At 50.2% G+C, this 16,861-nt stretch overlaps 1 protein-coding gene across 11 annotated transcripts in view; it reads left to right on the top strand.

Moving 5' to 3' along the window:
• LOC122369122 (septin-7-like) overlaps window positions 1-16,861 on the top strand; it is a 65,397-nt gene that overhangs the window by 38,803 nt on the left and 9,733 nt on the right. For 8 of the 11 annotated variants that reach the window (XM_043343569.1, XM_043343566.1, XM_043343568.1 and 5 more), the window contains exons 3-9: window positions 11,379-11,697; window positions 12,644-12,750; window positions 13,170-13,270; window positions 14,395-14,647; window positions 15,274-15,411; window positions 16,145-16,243; window positions 16,596-16,714. In XM_043343569.1, coding sequence (XP_043199504.1) covers window positions 11,379-11,697; window positions 12,644-12,750; window positions 13,170-13,270; window positions 14,395-14,647; window positions 15,274-15,411; window positions 16,145-16,243; window positions 16,596-16,714 — 1,136 coding nt within the window. Of the gene's footprint in view, window positions 1-11,017; window positions 11,157-11,378; window positions 11,698-12,643; window positions 12,751-13,169; window positions 13,271-14,394; window positions 14,648-15,273; window positions 15,412-16,144; window positions 16,244-16,595; window positions 16,715-16,861 lie in introns of those variants that run through there. The other 3 variants (XM_043343575.1, XM_043343576.1, XM_043343577.1) reach the window with 3 other exon arrangements.

Consider the following 16,861-nt stretch of genomic DNA (forward strand, 5'->3'; position numbering starts at 1 on the left):
TTGCTAGTTTAGTTGCCCTCGAGAATCATTTGTTCGACTGCCATAACCGAATTCTACCAAATTCCTATCGGCCTTACTCTAAGATTCATGCGTCATCATTCTCACATCCTTGCTCGCATTACGTTCACATTTCATGTATTCACCCAAATTTAATTGGTAGCCCCCGAAATTCCCTCCGATAGTGTTAGGCGTCTTACAAACCATGGTCTCCCCGGCGAGATAAATGTCTCTTTCCGAAATCCATATGCATGCTCCGCTAACCGGCGACAAAGATACTTATCGCAGGGCCGTCCAGAATAATTATACACAAATATCCACCCTACTAATTTATGGGATTCACTACACGTCCGATAGACTTATGGTACACACTGCACGATTTATATCCGACTTATCTCTCTACCGGGAGAGATTACCTATGCCCTCTTCCGGTCCGCGTGTAACATTCCCGTTCACGACCCAGGGACCACCGTTCATATCCTGGAACTCTCCTCAGGAACTCTCCTTAAACCATGGGATTTACTCTTCAAGGCCTTACGTGTCCTGGAGTACATTCTTCCCTCCCCTGAGGCTGTCCAGTACCGATTAAGGTACCTTTACAAAATAAGTATGAGGACTTATTCGGGACACTACGGCGCGCCTTATCCGCACTTTTGGGTGACTCACCCCTGACCCTCGGCTTCTTGCCTTTGGCATAACTTACTCTCCACTGCACACTGTGCCAATCTTCCCCTTCCCCCTGCCGTAGAAACCTCTCACTGCCTTCTCACCCAGTGTTACCTAAGCGGGAAAATTAACAGTGGCCGGTACCACTGGCGGAAAACGTGCATATGCCCTGCGTACGTGACGGCGTGTCCCTATTATTATTCCGGTCTGGACGTGGGTTTAGAGAAGTGCATCTGTGTCTCATACGGTCATGCTGGTAAACGCTACGCCATAGGAGACGGGCAAACAAGCCGTCTGTGCCTCACAATGCCCTGTGCCAATATTGGTGGAGTAATTATTGGCGCTAACTCTCAAGAACGCGAATAACAGAAACGCATCTAATCGTAATCTCAAGTCCTAATTGCTGCTGCACGCGTGAACCTAATCATCAGTTCTCGTAAACAATCCTAGCAGACCTTGAACCGCTCTTGATTTCATCAGATAATCTAGAACCAATTAGTACGCACCGATCTGTCGTCTGGTTGTGATCCACCGTATCATAGTGAATTGCTGAATGCTCAAACGGAAATGACTCCTTGAAACTCGTTCGATAGCTTCTGATGGGCTACTAGTTACCTAAACAAATTATCTTTATAGAGTGCCAGAATATTGTCATAGGGTCCCTAGCCTTTCATAGGGAATCTATTTTAAATCATCCTATTAGCAGTAAACAATGCGCATCAAACGAAGTGCAGTCCTAAATATCAAATAGCATGTCATATTTAAAATTATGCATTAACTGTTTACGTTCTTACCCCGTTGCAACTTTCCACAACTAACCATGCTCCTATATACAATGACCTTCACCTACCGCCCGCGCCCCAATTACGGCTAACCCACTGCCCCTGTTGTGGCTGCTTTTTACGCCCTCTGGCGGCTCAACGCCCGCGTCGAGAGCGACGATACTGGCCGCCGGCTGGCGTCGCGTCGACAGTCAGTCAAGGCCACGCCGCGATGGGCGCGTCATCACTCGCGGTGCAATGCTCGTGCGTGTTGTCTCTTCTGGCCGGGTGGATTCACCGGATGTGTCAGTGAGTGTGAATCTGGTAAAATATCGCTGCAATATCTCCCTGTTCGACATCTCATCAGCTCCATTCAACGTAAGTTTTTTTTTAAATTAAATTCCTGTCCCATTTAATCGTTCCCCAACAAAGGTGGTCCTTTCTAGTATTTATTCTACAAAAGCACAACGATCGGCACCTATATTAGTCGCATATTAGTTCTAACCACAAACAATTCTACATCTACCTGTTACTCGACATTTCGCAATTTCAATGACGCAAAGTGACCATCTAAAGTCGCTAAGTGTCAAACCGTCAACCTCAAACCACTGCTCGCAACTCTGCACCTAAGTAACAGAAGAAATTCCGCCGTAAGCTCAAGCATTCGTATCTGTCGGAAACCATAACTCATAGCCATATTCATAGATCGATCGCATGAATCAGTCGCCACCTTAAAACATTACATTCCCTTTCAACCGTATTTACCTGTTCTATAATTGATTTCGACTTCGCAATTAATTCCTACAGCAATATTACCAATGATTTCGCAATGCAACTTTTAGTGAGTACAGCACGAATCTAAACCCTTAATTTCACAAACGTTCCAACCTCAAAACGCACCTGGCCATCGCCCATAATAAATCGAACGAACCAGCTTGACCGAAGACAAAGACATTTCAACGCTGTCACACATCCAGTCATCAATCTCAACGTTCGTGACCATGAGCTGCTTATTCAAATTTTAGCCTCTCGCTCTGGGCCTAATCGTGAACTCCAACTGACAATAACGGTTTGCTGGCGACTCTGACATGACTTCGAAATTCAGATCCTAATATGCTACTAGGGTGTCTGGACCAATAAGCTCAAAGTAATTTAAGTTTTCCAATTCCAATTGAGAGTGCATTTTATGGCAACCGAAAATGTTTGGCAGTCGTCACGGCACGGCAACCGGGCAGAGGGGGGGGGGGGGTCAAGGATTGGGATTGAGCAGACTTTTCAACAACACTCACATTCTGGAGTTTCTCTGCGCTTCCGCTTCTCAGTGTGGTCACAAGCGTCGGCTACTGTCCTCGGTTCTGATCACTCGAACTGAAGAGGCTTCTCGCGGGTGACCCCGGACTGACGGCGGCCTCCAGATGGCGTCTCCGGCTCCGGCTGCAGACTGTGACTCTCGGCTGCTCGACTGTGATTCTCCCTCTGGTTGGGTGGCGCACCCTTTTATAGTTGGGGGGGGGGAGGGGTGACTGCCACGCCCTTGCGACGTCATCTTCCTCTGCCTTCTTCTGGTGGGTGGGGCCGTAAGATGGCGCCCTCTGTCCTGTTTAGTCACCTTGCTCCTCTGTGCCTGCAATTTTTGGCCGTCGAATCGTCTTCGTGTTGAGTGCTTTATCATTTTAGTAATCGCTGACATAAAACAATCCACGAAAGGTTTGTGATTTTCGAGTTTTAATTTTGATTCTTCAATTTCATTTTATTCAAACTTTTGTTTCCTTCCGTTTCGTCTGCCGCCAACGCCCCTGTGACGTCACTCTTGCTCCGCCCACCGTACCGGGGCGTGGCCGTAAGTCAGCGCCTTCTTCCTCTGCGGAGATCTCTGGAACTACCTCATGAGGCCATTGTGAGGTCGGTCACCCGGCTATTTTGCCAGGTTCACTCACCCTGGGTTGCTGTGCCCGACAAAGGAGGCTGTGTGCTCCAGCCGGCATCCATCCTTGACACTGCTCCATGATCTGCTGACATATCTTACTGATCCAGCGTTATTTGAGGAGGCTCGGATCGCTCATCCTGCGGTAGCTGTCTCCATAGGCGAGCGTCGTAATGAGAGTTTAACGGCTGCCCATTGCGAAGACCTCTGGAACTACAGCGTTTTTGCTTGCCGTAGGATCTTTCTGGTTTTGCCATTCCCTCCGTGGGACTCAGCGCGGCGCAGCTGTTGTGGTACCTGACAGAGTACGTGACAAGTGACAGAGTACCTTAACGTGCTCGCTCGCCGCCGCCGCCGGCCGCAGTTCTGACGTAGCTTGTTGACTCAGCTGTGCCTCGGCGGTTCGTACTGATGTGACCGGCATCGTCTTCTCGCAGATGTGTCTACTGCGGGCTATTCTCACGGACAGTGCTCGTTGAGGGAGTTGGGGAAAAGTGCTGAATGGGGATGGCGGGCCTGGTGACGGGGGGGGGGGGGGGGTAGTGAATAATGAGAGGGGAGGAGAGCGCAGCAGCAGCGCTCCGCTCAGCTGTGCGTCACCCGGTAGCAGCGACGGGTGTGTGAATGGAGGGCTAGGCCTGTGACCGGACTGCGAGGGGGGGGGGGAACTGCCGGACCAAGCCGTGCCGAAAAGATTCTACGTTAAATGTTAAAGATGTAGCGTGCTACATCTTCAGTCCAAACAACCCTAGTTGCGTCCTCGCAACTCATACAAAAAAGTCACACCCCTTACTCATTTAAATCTACACAATCATGTTAAGTTCCGCAACGCCTACAAAATGACATCGTATACCTAGTACAGTACACACACGCACCTGTTGTTCCTCGTCCCCACCTCAGTTTGTCGTTCACCAGATCCGGGTCACGGGCACCAACCACTTTGGTTAGTCCGATGTCGTTGGCCGTCCCGTAAGCGGCTTCTCAGGAGGGTGAAGACTTCTATGGCAGCCCAGGTGGGCGGCCTCCACAGCAGTTCGGGTGGCGGCCTCCGTGGCAGCCCGGGTGGGCAGCCTTCACGGCAGCCCGGGTGGCAGCCTGCCATGGCAGCCTGGGTGGGGCGGCCTCCACGGCAGCCAGGGTGGGAAGATTCCACAGCAGCCCGGACGGCGGGCTCCATGGCAGCCCGGGTGGGCAGCTTGCACGGCGGCCCGTGTGGGCAGCCTACGTGGCAGCCCAGGTGGATGACACCTCCGTGGCAGTCCGGGTAGGCGACCTCCATGGCCGGCCCTGCCGCGACCTCCGTGGCCGCCCGGGTGGCAGGCTCCGTGGCAGCTCAGGTGAGCGACCTCCATGGCAGCTCAGGTGGGTGACCCCCGAGGCAGCACGCGAGGGCAATGCATCCCCGTGGCAGCCCGGTTGGGTGACCATCGTGGCAGACCCGTGACAGCCTCCGTTGTAGCTCAGGTAGGCGACTTCCGTGGCAGCCCAGGTAGGTGACCCTCGTGGCAGACCCGGTGACAGCCTCCGTGGTAGCTCAGGTAGGCGACTTCCGCGGCAGCTCAGGTGAGTGACCCCCGAGGCAGCACGCGATGGCAATGCATCCCCCGTGGCAGCTCAGGTAGGCGACTTCCGCGGCAGCTCAGTTGAGTGACCCCCCGAGGCAGCACGCGGGACCAATGCTTCCTCCGTGGCAGCTCAGGTAGGCGACTTCCACGGCCGATCAGGTGAGTGACCCCCCGAGGCAGCACGCGGGACCAATGCTTCCTCCGTGGCAGCTCAGGTAGGCGACTTCCGCGGCCGCTCAGGTGAGTGACCTCCGAGGCAGCCCGCGAGGGCAATGCATCCTTCGTGGCAGCACAGGTGACCTCCGTGGCAGCTCAGGTAGCGACCTTTCGGCGGACCAGGTGACAGCCGTCGCAGCAGCCCAGGTGGGTGATCTCTGCAGCAGCCCATCTGAATGGATCGTTTGGCAGTTGGTCTTGCAGCATCCTGGCACCCTCTCCTCGTTCACCAACATGATAATCGCCTTGGCTGTGTTGTGAAGACGACCGTGTTTGATTTTGATTCAGTACAACACGAGCATTCCGCCTGTTCTTCCTCTTCTGCTTTTGATATTGCTGTCCTTTTATCCTCAATACTCTAGAAAGTTCGAGCTCTCCTTTGCAATACAGCAGCTGACCGTGACTTGGACTTGTTGTACAGCAGAACGTAGAAGAATTGATATGCTGATGCAAACAATTGTCAAGTTTCATTTTCGGCCTGTCTTCTGTATTAGTCTGATCCTTTGTTCATGAGACAGCTTCATTTCCTTATCTTATCTTCAACAGCTTCTTCTATGTCCTTTTCAGTATTCGTAAGACCGCTTCCTCTCATCAGTTCCTTCATGTCGACCCCTGCAGCACGTTCATTTCCACTGCTGTCAGTATTTCGAACACCTGCTCAATTCTTCAACTTTCCTGTCATCAGCCACCATCATAAGCTTCATCATCTTCACACAGCTTTCTTTAGCTCATCCTCTTTCTTCATATCGACCCCTGCAGCACGCTCATTTCCACTGCTGCCAGTATTTCGAACACCTGCTCTATTCTTCGACTTCTTCCTCTTCTCCATACGGTTGACTTTCAATTCATCAACTTCGGGTTCGGCGGCTTGTGCCAGTCTACCAGCTTCACAATTTGAGAATTATCAAATCCCCACGTTTTGGGCGCCATTTGTAGCAAGGGAATGAAGGGAAGGAAAAGTACAGAAATAAAAAAGCTGCATCTTGAGGTTCATCAAACAGCGCGGTCCACTGCTGTTCGGCGGTGTAGCAGAAAAGAGATTCGCTGCTGGAAGGAACTCGATAGTAGAGCTGGTAGAACAGGGGAGCTTGAGAGTCGTTGAAGAGATCCCGAGATAGATCTAGTGAGAGATCCAGATAGTGATGAGATCCTGAGATAGATGAGATCCACCGGATAGAGATGTAAGTATCCACCTTGCGTACAAATACATCTGATGGAAGATGCTTTTTAAATTGGAGGCTTGATGATTCTGTTCATTGTATAGACCATGATGCACGAGATGCTTCTTCACTGCTCGGATTAGGGATAGAGGGATCCGATCAGCTGGGTTTGCAGCACAGTTGGGCAGGTGAAGGACAGGGCATTCGAAGTCCCGATGACCACTGCCAAACATATGGGTGGTAATTACATTGATTAATTGAATGTGATCATTCGTCCAGTCACCCATTCCTATATCACTGGCCTCCCCATTACAAAAATTGCCCGCTTAGTTCGTATTAGCGTTGCTAGTTTAGTTGCCCTCGAGAATCATTTGTTCGACTGCCATAACCGAATTCTACCAAATTCCTATCGGCCTTACTCTAAGATTCATGCGTCATCATTCTCACATCCTTGCTCGCATTACGTTCACATTTCATGTATTCACCCAAATTTAATTGGTAGCCCCCGAAATTCCCTCCGATAGTGTTAGGCGTCTTACAAACCATGGTCTCCCCGGCGAGATAAATGTCTCTTTCCGAAATCCATATGCATGCTCCGCTAACCGGCGACAAAGATACTTATCGCAGGGCCGTCCAGAATAATTATACACAAATATCCACCCTACTAATTTATGGGATTCACTACACGTCCGATAGACTTATGGTACACACATACACGATTTATATCCGACTTATCTCTCTACCGGGAGAGATTACCTATGCCCTCTTCCGGTCCGCGTGTAACATTCCCGTTCACGACCCAGGGACCACCGTTCATATCCTGGAACTCTCCTCAGGAACTCTCCTTAAACCATGGGATTTACTCTTCAAGGCCTTACGTGTCCTGGAGTACATTCTTCCCTCCCCTGAGGCTGTCCAGTACCGATTAAGGTACCTTTACAAAATAAGTATGAGGACTTATTCGGGACACTACGGCGCGCCTTATCCGCACTTTTGGGTGACTCACCCCTGACCCTCGGCTTCTTGCCTTTGGCATAACTTACTCTCCACTGCACACTGTGCCAATCTTCCCCTTCCCCCTGCCGTAGAAACCTCTCACTGCCTTCTCACCCAGTGTTACCTAAGCGGGAAAATTAACAGTGGCCGGTACCACTGGCGGAAAACGTGCATATGCCCTGCGTACGTGACGGCGTGTCCCTATTATTATTCCGGTCTGGACGTGGGTTTAGAGAAGTGCATCTGTGTCTCATACGGTCATGCTGGTAAACGCTACGCCATAGGAGACGGGCAAACAAGCCGTCTGTGCCTCACAATGCCCTGTGCCAATATTGGTGGAGTAATTATTGGCGCTAACTCTCAAGAACGCGAATAACAGAAACGCATCTAATCGTAATCTCAAGTCCTAATTGCTGCTGCACGCGTGAACCTAATCATCAGTTCTCGTAAACAATCCTAGCAGACCTTGAACCGCTCTTGATTTCATCAGATAATCTAGAACCAATTAGTACGCACCGATCTGTCGTCTGGTTGTGATCCACCGTATCATAGTGAATTGCTGAATGCTCAAACGGAAATGACTCCTTGAAACTCGTTCGATAGCTTCTGATGGGCTACTAGTTACCTAAACAAATTATCTTTATAGAGTGCCAGAATATTGTCATAGGGTCCCTAGCCTTTCATAGGGAATCTATTTTAAATCATCCTATTAGCAGTAAACAATGCGCATCAAACGAAGTGCAGTCCTAAATATCAAATAGCATGTCATATTTAAAATTATGCATTAACTGTTTACGTTCTTACCCCGTTGCAACTTTCCACAACTAACCATGCTCCTATATACAATGACCTTCACCTACCGCCCGCGCCCCAATTACGGCTAACCCACTGCCCCTGTTGTGGCTGCTTTTTACGCCCTCTGGCGGCTCAACGCCCGCGTCGAGAGCGACGATACTGGCCGCCGGCTGGCGTCGCGTCGACAGTCAGTCAAGGCCACGCCGCGATGGGCGCGTCATCACTCGCGGTGCAATGCTCGTGCGTGTTGTCTCTTCTGGCCGGGTGGATTCACCGGATGTGTCAGTGAGTGTGAATCTGGTAAAATATCGCTGCAATATCTCCCTGTTCGACATCTCATCAGCTCCATTCAACGTAAGTTTTTTTTTTAAATTAAATTCCTGTCCCATTTAATCGTTCCCCAACAAAGGTGGTCCTTTCTAGTATTTATTCTACAAAAGCACAACGATCGGCACCTATATTAGTCGCATATTAGTTCTAACCACAAACAATTCTACATCTACCTGTTACTCGACATTTCGCAATTTCAATGACGCAAAGTGACCATCTAAAGTCGCTAAGTGTCAAACCGTCAACCTCAAACCACTGCTCGCAACTCTGCACCTAAGTAACAGAAGAAATTCCGCCGTAAGCTCAAGCATTCGTATCTGTCGGAAACCATAACTCATAGCCATATTCATAGATCGATCGCATGAATCAGTCGCCACCTTAAAACATTACATTCCCTTTCAACCGTATTTACCTGTTCTATAATTGATTTCGACTTCGCAATTAATTCCTACAGCAATATTACCAATGATTTCGCAATGCAACTTTTAGTGAGTACAGCACGAATCTAAACCCTTAATTTCACAAACGTTCCAACCTCAAAACGCACCTGGCCATCGCCCATAATAAATCGAACGAACCAGCTTGACCGAAGACAAAGACATTTCAACGCTGTCACACATCCAGTCATCAATCTCAACGTTCGTGACCATGAGCTGCTTATTCAAATTTTAGCCTCTCGCTCTGGGCCTAATCGTGAACTCCAACTGACAATAACGGTTTGCTGGCGACTCTGACATGACTTCGAAATTCAGATCCTAATATGCTACTAGGGTGTCTGGACCAATAAGCTCAAAGTAATTTAAGTTTTCCAATTCCAATTGAGAGTGCATTTTATGGCAACCGAAAATGTTTGGCAGTCGTCACGGCACGGCAACCGGGCAGAGGGGGGGGGGGGGTCAAGGATTGGGATTGAGCAGACTTTTCAACAACACTCACATTCTGGAGTTTCTCTGCGCTTCCGCTTCTCAGTGTGGTCACAAGCGTCGGCTACTGTCCTCGGTTCTGATCACTCGAACTGAAGAGGCTTCTCGCGGGTGACCCCGGACTGACGGCGGCCTCCAGATGGCGTCTCCGGCTCCGGCTGCAGACTGTGACTCTCGGCTGCTCGACTGTGATTCTCCCTCTGGTTGGGTGGCGCACCCTTTTATAGTTGGGGGGGGGGGAGGGGTGACTGCCACGCCCTTGCGACGTCATCTTCCTCTGCCTTCTTCTGGTGGGTGGGGCCGTAAGATGGCGCCCTCTGTCCTGTTTAGTCACCTTGCTCCTCTGTGCCTGCAATTTTTGGCCGTCGAATCGTCTTCGTGTTGAGTGCTTTATCATTTTAGTAATCGCTGACATAAAACAATCCACGAAAGGTTTGTGATTTTCGAGTTTTAATTTTGATTCTTCAATTTCATTTTATTCAAACTTTTGTTTCCTTCCGTTTCGTCTGCCGCCAACGCCCCTGTGACGTCACTCTTGCTCCGCCCACCGTACCGGGGCGTGGCCGTAAGTCAGCGCCTTCTTCCTCTGCGGAGATCTCTGGAACTACCTCATGAGGCCATTGTGAGGTCGGTCACCCGGCTATTTTGCCAGGTTCACTCACCCTGGGTTGCTGTGCCCGACAAAGGAGGCTGTGTGCTCCAGCCGGCATCCATCCTTGACACTGCTCCATGATCTGCTGACATATCTTACTGATCCAGCGTTATTTGAGGAGGCTCGGATCGCTCATCCTGCGGTAGCTGTCTCCATAGGCGAGCGTCGTAATGAGAGTTTAACGGCTGCCCATTGCGAAGACCTCTGGAACTACAGCGTTTTTGCTTGCCGTAGGATCTTTCTGGTTTTGCCATTCCCTCCGTGGGACTCAGCGCGGCGCAGCTGTTGTGGTACCTGACAGAGTACGTGACAAGTGACAGAGTACCTTAACGTGCTCGCTCGCCGCCGCCGCCGGCCGCAGTTCTGACGTAGCTTGTTGACTCAGCTGTGCCTCGGCGGTTCGTACTGATGTGACCGGCATCGTCTTCTCGCAGATGTGTCTACTGCGGGCTATTCTCACGGACAGTGCTCGTTGAGGGAGTTGGGGAAAAGTGCTGAATGGGGATGGCGGGCCTGGTGACGGGGGGGGGGTAGTGAATAATGAGAGGGGAGGAGAGCGCAGCAGCAGCGCTCCGCTCAGCTGTGCGTCACCCGGTAGCAGCGACGGGTGTGTGAATGGAGGGCTAGGCCTGTGACCGGACTGCGAGGGGGGGGGGGGGGAACTGCCGGACCAAGCCGTGCCGAAAAGATTCTACGTTAAATGTTAAAGATGTAGCGTGCTACACATTTCCCATTGGCGGCGGAACACCTTCAATTAAGGGGGGGGGGGCACTGCCGACTTTTGGTCTATTCTTTCCATGCAACGCCCATAGGGCTAATGTTAAAATGCCAAAATCAAAGAGGGGGCACGGTGCCTCGGTGCCCCCTCGTTTCGCTGCCTATTCCATTTCCCCTATCCCATATTCCCCTCATCTCCGTTGTTCCCGACACATATAGCGGGTCGCCAGCGCTCAGTTACATCATCCATGTCCCTGGTGGGCACGGAATGTGACCGCCCGGCGCCAACCTCCCGGGAGCTGCACACCCACAGCCTGCAGACGGCAGCGCCGCCGCTCGGCCGCTGTCAGTGCGACCAGTGAGGGACTCGGGCTCGTGCTGGGCTGCGCTCTGTGCCGAGGGGTGGGGTGAAGCCATGATGTCCGTGGTGCTGTGGGAGGAGGTGCAATGTACGGTAAGTGGTGGTGAGGACATGGGGAAATGAGTGGTACCTATAAGGTATAAGAGATTGGTAATAGTGTTGGAGCGTGTACCATCTCATGTATGCTGGCTTCTCACCACCCTCAGGCTTCCTAAACTAGCAAGTGTTCCCTTCATTCGTCTCTAGTATCAAGACCGCAAATATCCATGTGTGTTTTTTAAATCTTATCATCACCGTATTTCTCTGTGTCTCCAGGTAGCGCCGAAGCCGGACTCGGCGCCGGCGCCGTCACCCAAGGAGCCTCCTCCGGCACCGCCCAAGACGGTCCTCTCCCGGAGTTCGGCCCCTCCTCCGCCGCGCCGCTCCGACTCCGAAGTCACCCCCGCCAGGCCAGGCCGACCCGAAGAACCTCCGCTCGTCAGACCCAACAAGGCAGATGACCAGAACCGCGAGCGGCAGGCGCGGGAGAGGAGTCGCCGTCAGCTGGATGGATATGTGGGATTCGCTGACCTGCCCAACCAGGTGCACAGGAGAGCTGTCAAGAAAGGCTTCCATTTTACATTGATGGTAGTCGGTGAGTGGAGGAGAGGGGGAGGAGTGGAGGGTGGGAGGAATGGGATTGGTTGATCGGGGGAAGTAAACGGTTGATAAAGAATAACGGGGAGTTAGAAGGCAGTAAATGATAGGTTAAGGGATACTTAAAGGGATACCTGTAGTGTCAGGATCAGGTCAGATCAAGGGATATAAGGGGCATCTAGCGTTAAAAGATTGCTGTTACTTTGTTTATATCAGTTTATTTTATTTGCACTGACTTAAATTTGAGCGGAAGAAAACCATGCAAAACGAATCGCAAATGGGAAACCAGGGGGAGATAACTATTTTTAGAAAAGCGACATAATAAAACGACAATCAGCGACCATGCCTGACCATTCGCTCTCAAGCGAATCGTTGCTGAGCATGGCCGCCAATGTGCCGGGCAGTCGCCACTCCTGAGTCGTTGTTGACGTCCCATGTGGCCCTCAGCCAGCGCTCTTCATAAACAACGGTGCATGGCTGGTCCAGAACTGGGGAGGGGCGCACCACGACGACACAGTGGTAGCCGGGGGAGGGAGGGTGGGGGCGGTACCCTGGAGGGGTCAGGGGCGCCGATCCGTCGGTGTTTACGCCCGCTCACATCGACCGAATCGGAGTGATGATCGGAACTGGGATGGGGCGGGATGATGATGGAGACGCTGCCTAAATGGGCTGAGTTTTCCCGATGAAACTTTATAGGTAAACTCGGCTTCTCTAGCAGGTACTAGACTCGTATTTCTTCTGAAACTGCAAAACTTGAAACAGAACGGTGCATGTAACGGTAGGCTCTTCAAATGTTTCAAAAGATAAGACCCTGCCTTTTTTGGAACTTTGCATTCTGAAATACCTATATCGCGCGAGGTGTTTAGTAGTGCAAGTTACTATTGAACGAAATGTCAGATGTGGTGTCTCATCCTGAGTATTGTGATATTTGCTGTCTTTTTCAGGCGAGTCTGGCCTGGGAAAATCGACTCTAGTCAACTCAATGTTCATGTCAGATATATACAACAAAGAATATCCCGGACCTTCACATCGAATCAAGAAGACGGTGGCGGTAAGCGGGGACATGGGTGGACGCACTAAGGTCCAATGTTTGGACCCTCGATATAATATTCTTCACTTTGAAGCTCAATATAGAAGAGCTGCTCTTGGCCTTTTGACCCTTGCTAAGATGCTCTTTGCATTACTGTGCGCGTCTCTGTGAATTTAGAGTAAATAAACGTCTACGGAAATAGTAAAATGCTATAGAAAAGTTACTTGTTTAAAATTGTAGGTACCCAATACTCGCTGCTGAGACGCATTATATTCAACTTAGCCAAGTGTAGTAAAAACAACTGACATCTTGAAGCATCCATTTCCAACCCACTTGCTGTATTCATCGATACGCACTACTCAGGCTTTTGATGCAATGTCGATAAAATCGACATTTGATTGGCGTTCAACAAATCACCATACCGATACCGCTCTTGACAGGTGGAGAAGACGATAGTGAAGTTAACGGAGAACAGCGTCAACCTAAACCTCACTGTGGTCGACACACCCGGCTTCGGAGACGCAGTGGACAACAGTAACTGGTGGGTATCGCTCCCGGGGCGCCTGGGGAGGCTGGGGAAGCTGCAGGAGGGGGGTCCGGCCGGCCGGAGCTGACGGCCGCATAACTTCAGTCGGGAATGTGATGGCCAGGCACTGGATGGTTATGTATCTCACGTGGCAGGGAGACGGCCAATGAGTCAGTCTGGAAATGTTTGGACATCTAGCCTTGTTTTGTCTGGGCGCCACAGACGGCGCCGACTTTTGATTACCGCTAAGCAACTGCCCTCATCGGTCGTAATCTGGTAAAATTTAGACCAGAGGCGGCAGTTTGACTTTGTGACCCAGCGGGCTGTCATTTTGACCTCATCTCTTAGTGGCCTTGTGAAGTTGATTAGGGATATTGTAGCATGTCTGGTGCTTGTGCGCTCCATAAACGTTTCTCTTCTGAGAAAGGTCACGGTGGCTTATGTGGATTACGTTTGGCTAAAATAATTAATGCAGATACGCGAAGAATCCTTAAAATGTTCACTTCACTATGCGAGAGAAGTGGTATGAACTGCAAGTGTAACGTGAACAAATAGATTTTCGTAGTAACAAATAAATTCATTCAAAGTTTTCAAAATTTGCAATCCCGAGGGCTGAGCGGCTGATGGAACACCAAAATTTACCGCTCATGAGCGACTGGTCAGCGGCGGCGGCGGTTGTTTCACATGTTTTATTTTTGTTTCAGAGTGGTGCCTCGAGTTAAGCGATTGCGCTTTTGCACCACTCTGCTATCACTTTTATGTTGCTACATTGTGCCATATGTTTCATTGATCATGCTTTATTTCTCGTGTATCTTTTGTTCCTTAATAAACGTTTTGTGTGTGTGTGTGTGTGTGTGAATAGACGGTAAATTATTTTATCAGTGTTTTATTTTAGCGTCAAGCTAATGTGTCACGCAAATTCATCTTCAGTATCGCATCACAGTTATGTTGCATATGCATTGTTCAGTTCATGAAACAGCTCAGATGATATGTTGTCATCTTGGTGGAGTATATTTGTTTGACTTGTATTGTACAGATACTCTGTCTACCATACCGCGCTATAAAGCAGTTGAGAGTCGCAGTATTCACTAAACCGTACCGTACGCAGCTAACGCCCCGCGTACCGTACCGTACCGCAGCTGGCAGCCGGTGATCGAGTACATCGAGTCCCGGTACGAGGAGTACCTGAACGCCGAGAGTCGGGTGTACCGCACTGAAGTGGTCGACACTCGGGTACACTGCTGTCTGCACTTCCTCGCTCCCTCCGGACATGGTCTCAAACCTCTGGATGTCGAGTTCATGAAGAGGTTACATGACAAAGTCAACATCGTGCCCGTCATCGCCAAGGCTGACACCATGACCCCGGAGGAGGTCATCAGGTTCAAAAAACAGGTAAGCGTGCGATGGTAAGGCGTTAGCACTCAGCACTAGCACTAGTTTAGTGCTAACTAAACACTAGACTGAGTGTTTAGTTAGCACTAAACACTCAGTCTAAACACTAACTACCATTATAAAGCTGCACTAGCACTCAGTCAGCAATCGGCACCAAAATAAGATTCATAGAGATGGGTTGAAATTAGGCAGAAATCGTATTCAAGTAAGAAATCGCTATCATTGCTGGGTGTTGTGTGACGATATGAATGGCACCTTTGTGGTGCACCACACACATCAGCGAGACATGATAAGCCCTGATTGGTTTGATAAGGATAGTTTATGACAGATCCCTGAGCACCGCGACTCATATTAGTTTACCGCCATCAGGTGGCCAAACACGAGTAGTGTGCCATTACTGGCGGACTCTGCAGTGCTGATGATTAGTCTTATTTGGCTTTTTCACGCGATTGCTCATTATACAAATCATGCTCTGGTATTTTAATGTAAAAGTAAAAGCGCTCGTCTTGTTGCAGCTTTGCTTACATGATTCAGATAATGAAATGCTTGAAACGGACAGACCTTTCATATACCAAACAACTAATGATTTAGTATTTATCATAGGTATGTTTTTATCTCCCCACCAGATTCTGAACGAGATCGCGCAGCACAAAATCCGCATTTACGAGTTTCCCGATTGTCCAACTGACGAGGACAGCGGCCTTCAGAGGGCGATGAGACAGCGAGTGCCGTTCGCCGTGGTAGGAGCCAACACCGTGCTGGAGGTAAGGAAGAGTGGGAGAGAAAGAAAGAGAGAAAAAGGGGGAGAGAGAGGACGGGGAGAGAGAAACAGAGAGAGAGAGAGAGAGAGAGAGAGAGAGAGAGAGAGAGAGAGAGAGAGAGAGAGAGAGAGAGAGAGAGTGAGAGAGAGAGAGAGAGAGAGAGTGAGAGAGAGTGAGAGAGAGAGAGAGAGAGAGAGTGAGAGAGAGAGAGAGAGAGAGAGAGAGAGAGAGAGAGAGAGAGAGAGAGAGAGAGAGAGAGAGAGAGAGAGAGAGAGAGAGAGAGAGAGAGAGAGAGAGAGAGAGAGAGAGAGAGAGAGAGAGAGAGAGAGAGAGAGAGAGAGAGAGAGAGAGAGAGAGAGAGAGAGAGAGAGAGAGAGAGAGAGAGAGAGAGAGAGAGAGAGAGAGAGAGAGAGAGAGAGAGAGAGAGAGAGAGAGAGAGAGACGGGGAAGGAGAAAGGAGAGACAGAGAGACGGGGAAGGAGAGACGGGGAAGGAGAGACGGGGAAGGGAGAGGGAAGGGGAGAGGGATAGGATGTTACAGATGGACGCAGGGGTTGGAGGAAGACGGGAAGATAGAGGAGTCGAATGGTATAGATGTAGCGAGATGTGTGCTGTTTTATCGCCGTTATGCTGTTTGATTTGGTTTTATTCTCCGGATATGTAACTCGTTATAGCGCTGTTGTAACATATGGGACGTTGTTTTATACCAACCCGTTTGTCCGCTTTGTCTGAACAGGTGGACGGCCAGAAGGTGCGCGGTCGTCGCTACCCGTGGGGCGTGGTGCAGATCGAGAACATGGAACACTCCGACTTCATCCCGCTCAGAAACATGCTGGTACGTAGTGCAGACGGTCTACAATACATATGACGGACCGGAACGATCAACATTCCGCTGCGGCTGCACGTCTATCCAACGGTTGCGTGTTGCAATTTGGAAGTTCACTCTTTTAAAGAGATAAACAATGAGATGAACTTACTTGCTTTATTCATAAATCATTAAATAGTTCATTAGTAAGAACTGTGTAACAATCGCTCACATTACACGCTTTTGTGAAGGCTGAATCATTGTTCCACCTTGGTAAGACGCGATACCCAGTCAATGCCCTATGCAATATGCATGGCACATCTTCCTGCGCCCTCCCCCCCCCTAGAGCAGGATCACCATAAACCACAATATTTTCCCGCAGATTCGGACTCACATGATGGACTTGCGAGACGTCACAAATGCAGTGCACTACGAGAACTTCCGTTGTAAACGGCTGGCTGGACTTGGCACGGATGGAAAGCCAGCCAAGATCGTCAACAAGTGAGCGCTGTTGGCTTTACACACGGACAATAGAGCTTACATACTTACTAACAGATGGCAGCAGCATAAACGCCCGTAGCTAGACTGTGCCGCACGACACTGAAACGCCTGCAGCTAGGCTGCGCCGCCGGGCTCTAACGCCTGTAA

The sequence above is a fragment of the Amphibalanus amphitrite genome, unplaced genomic scaffold (genome assembly GCF_019059575.1).
Source record: "Amphibalanus amphitrite isolate SeventyFive unplaced genomic scaffold, NRLGWU_Aamphi_draft 001007F_arrow, whole genome shotgun sequence".
NCBI lineage: Eukaryota > Metazoa > Arthropoda > Thecostraca > Balanomorpha > Balanidae > Amphibalanus > Amphibalanus amphitrite.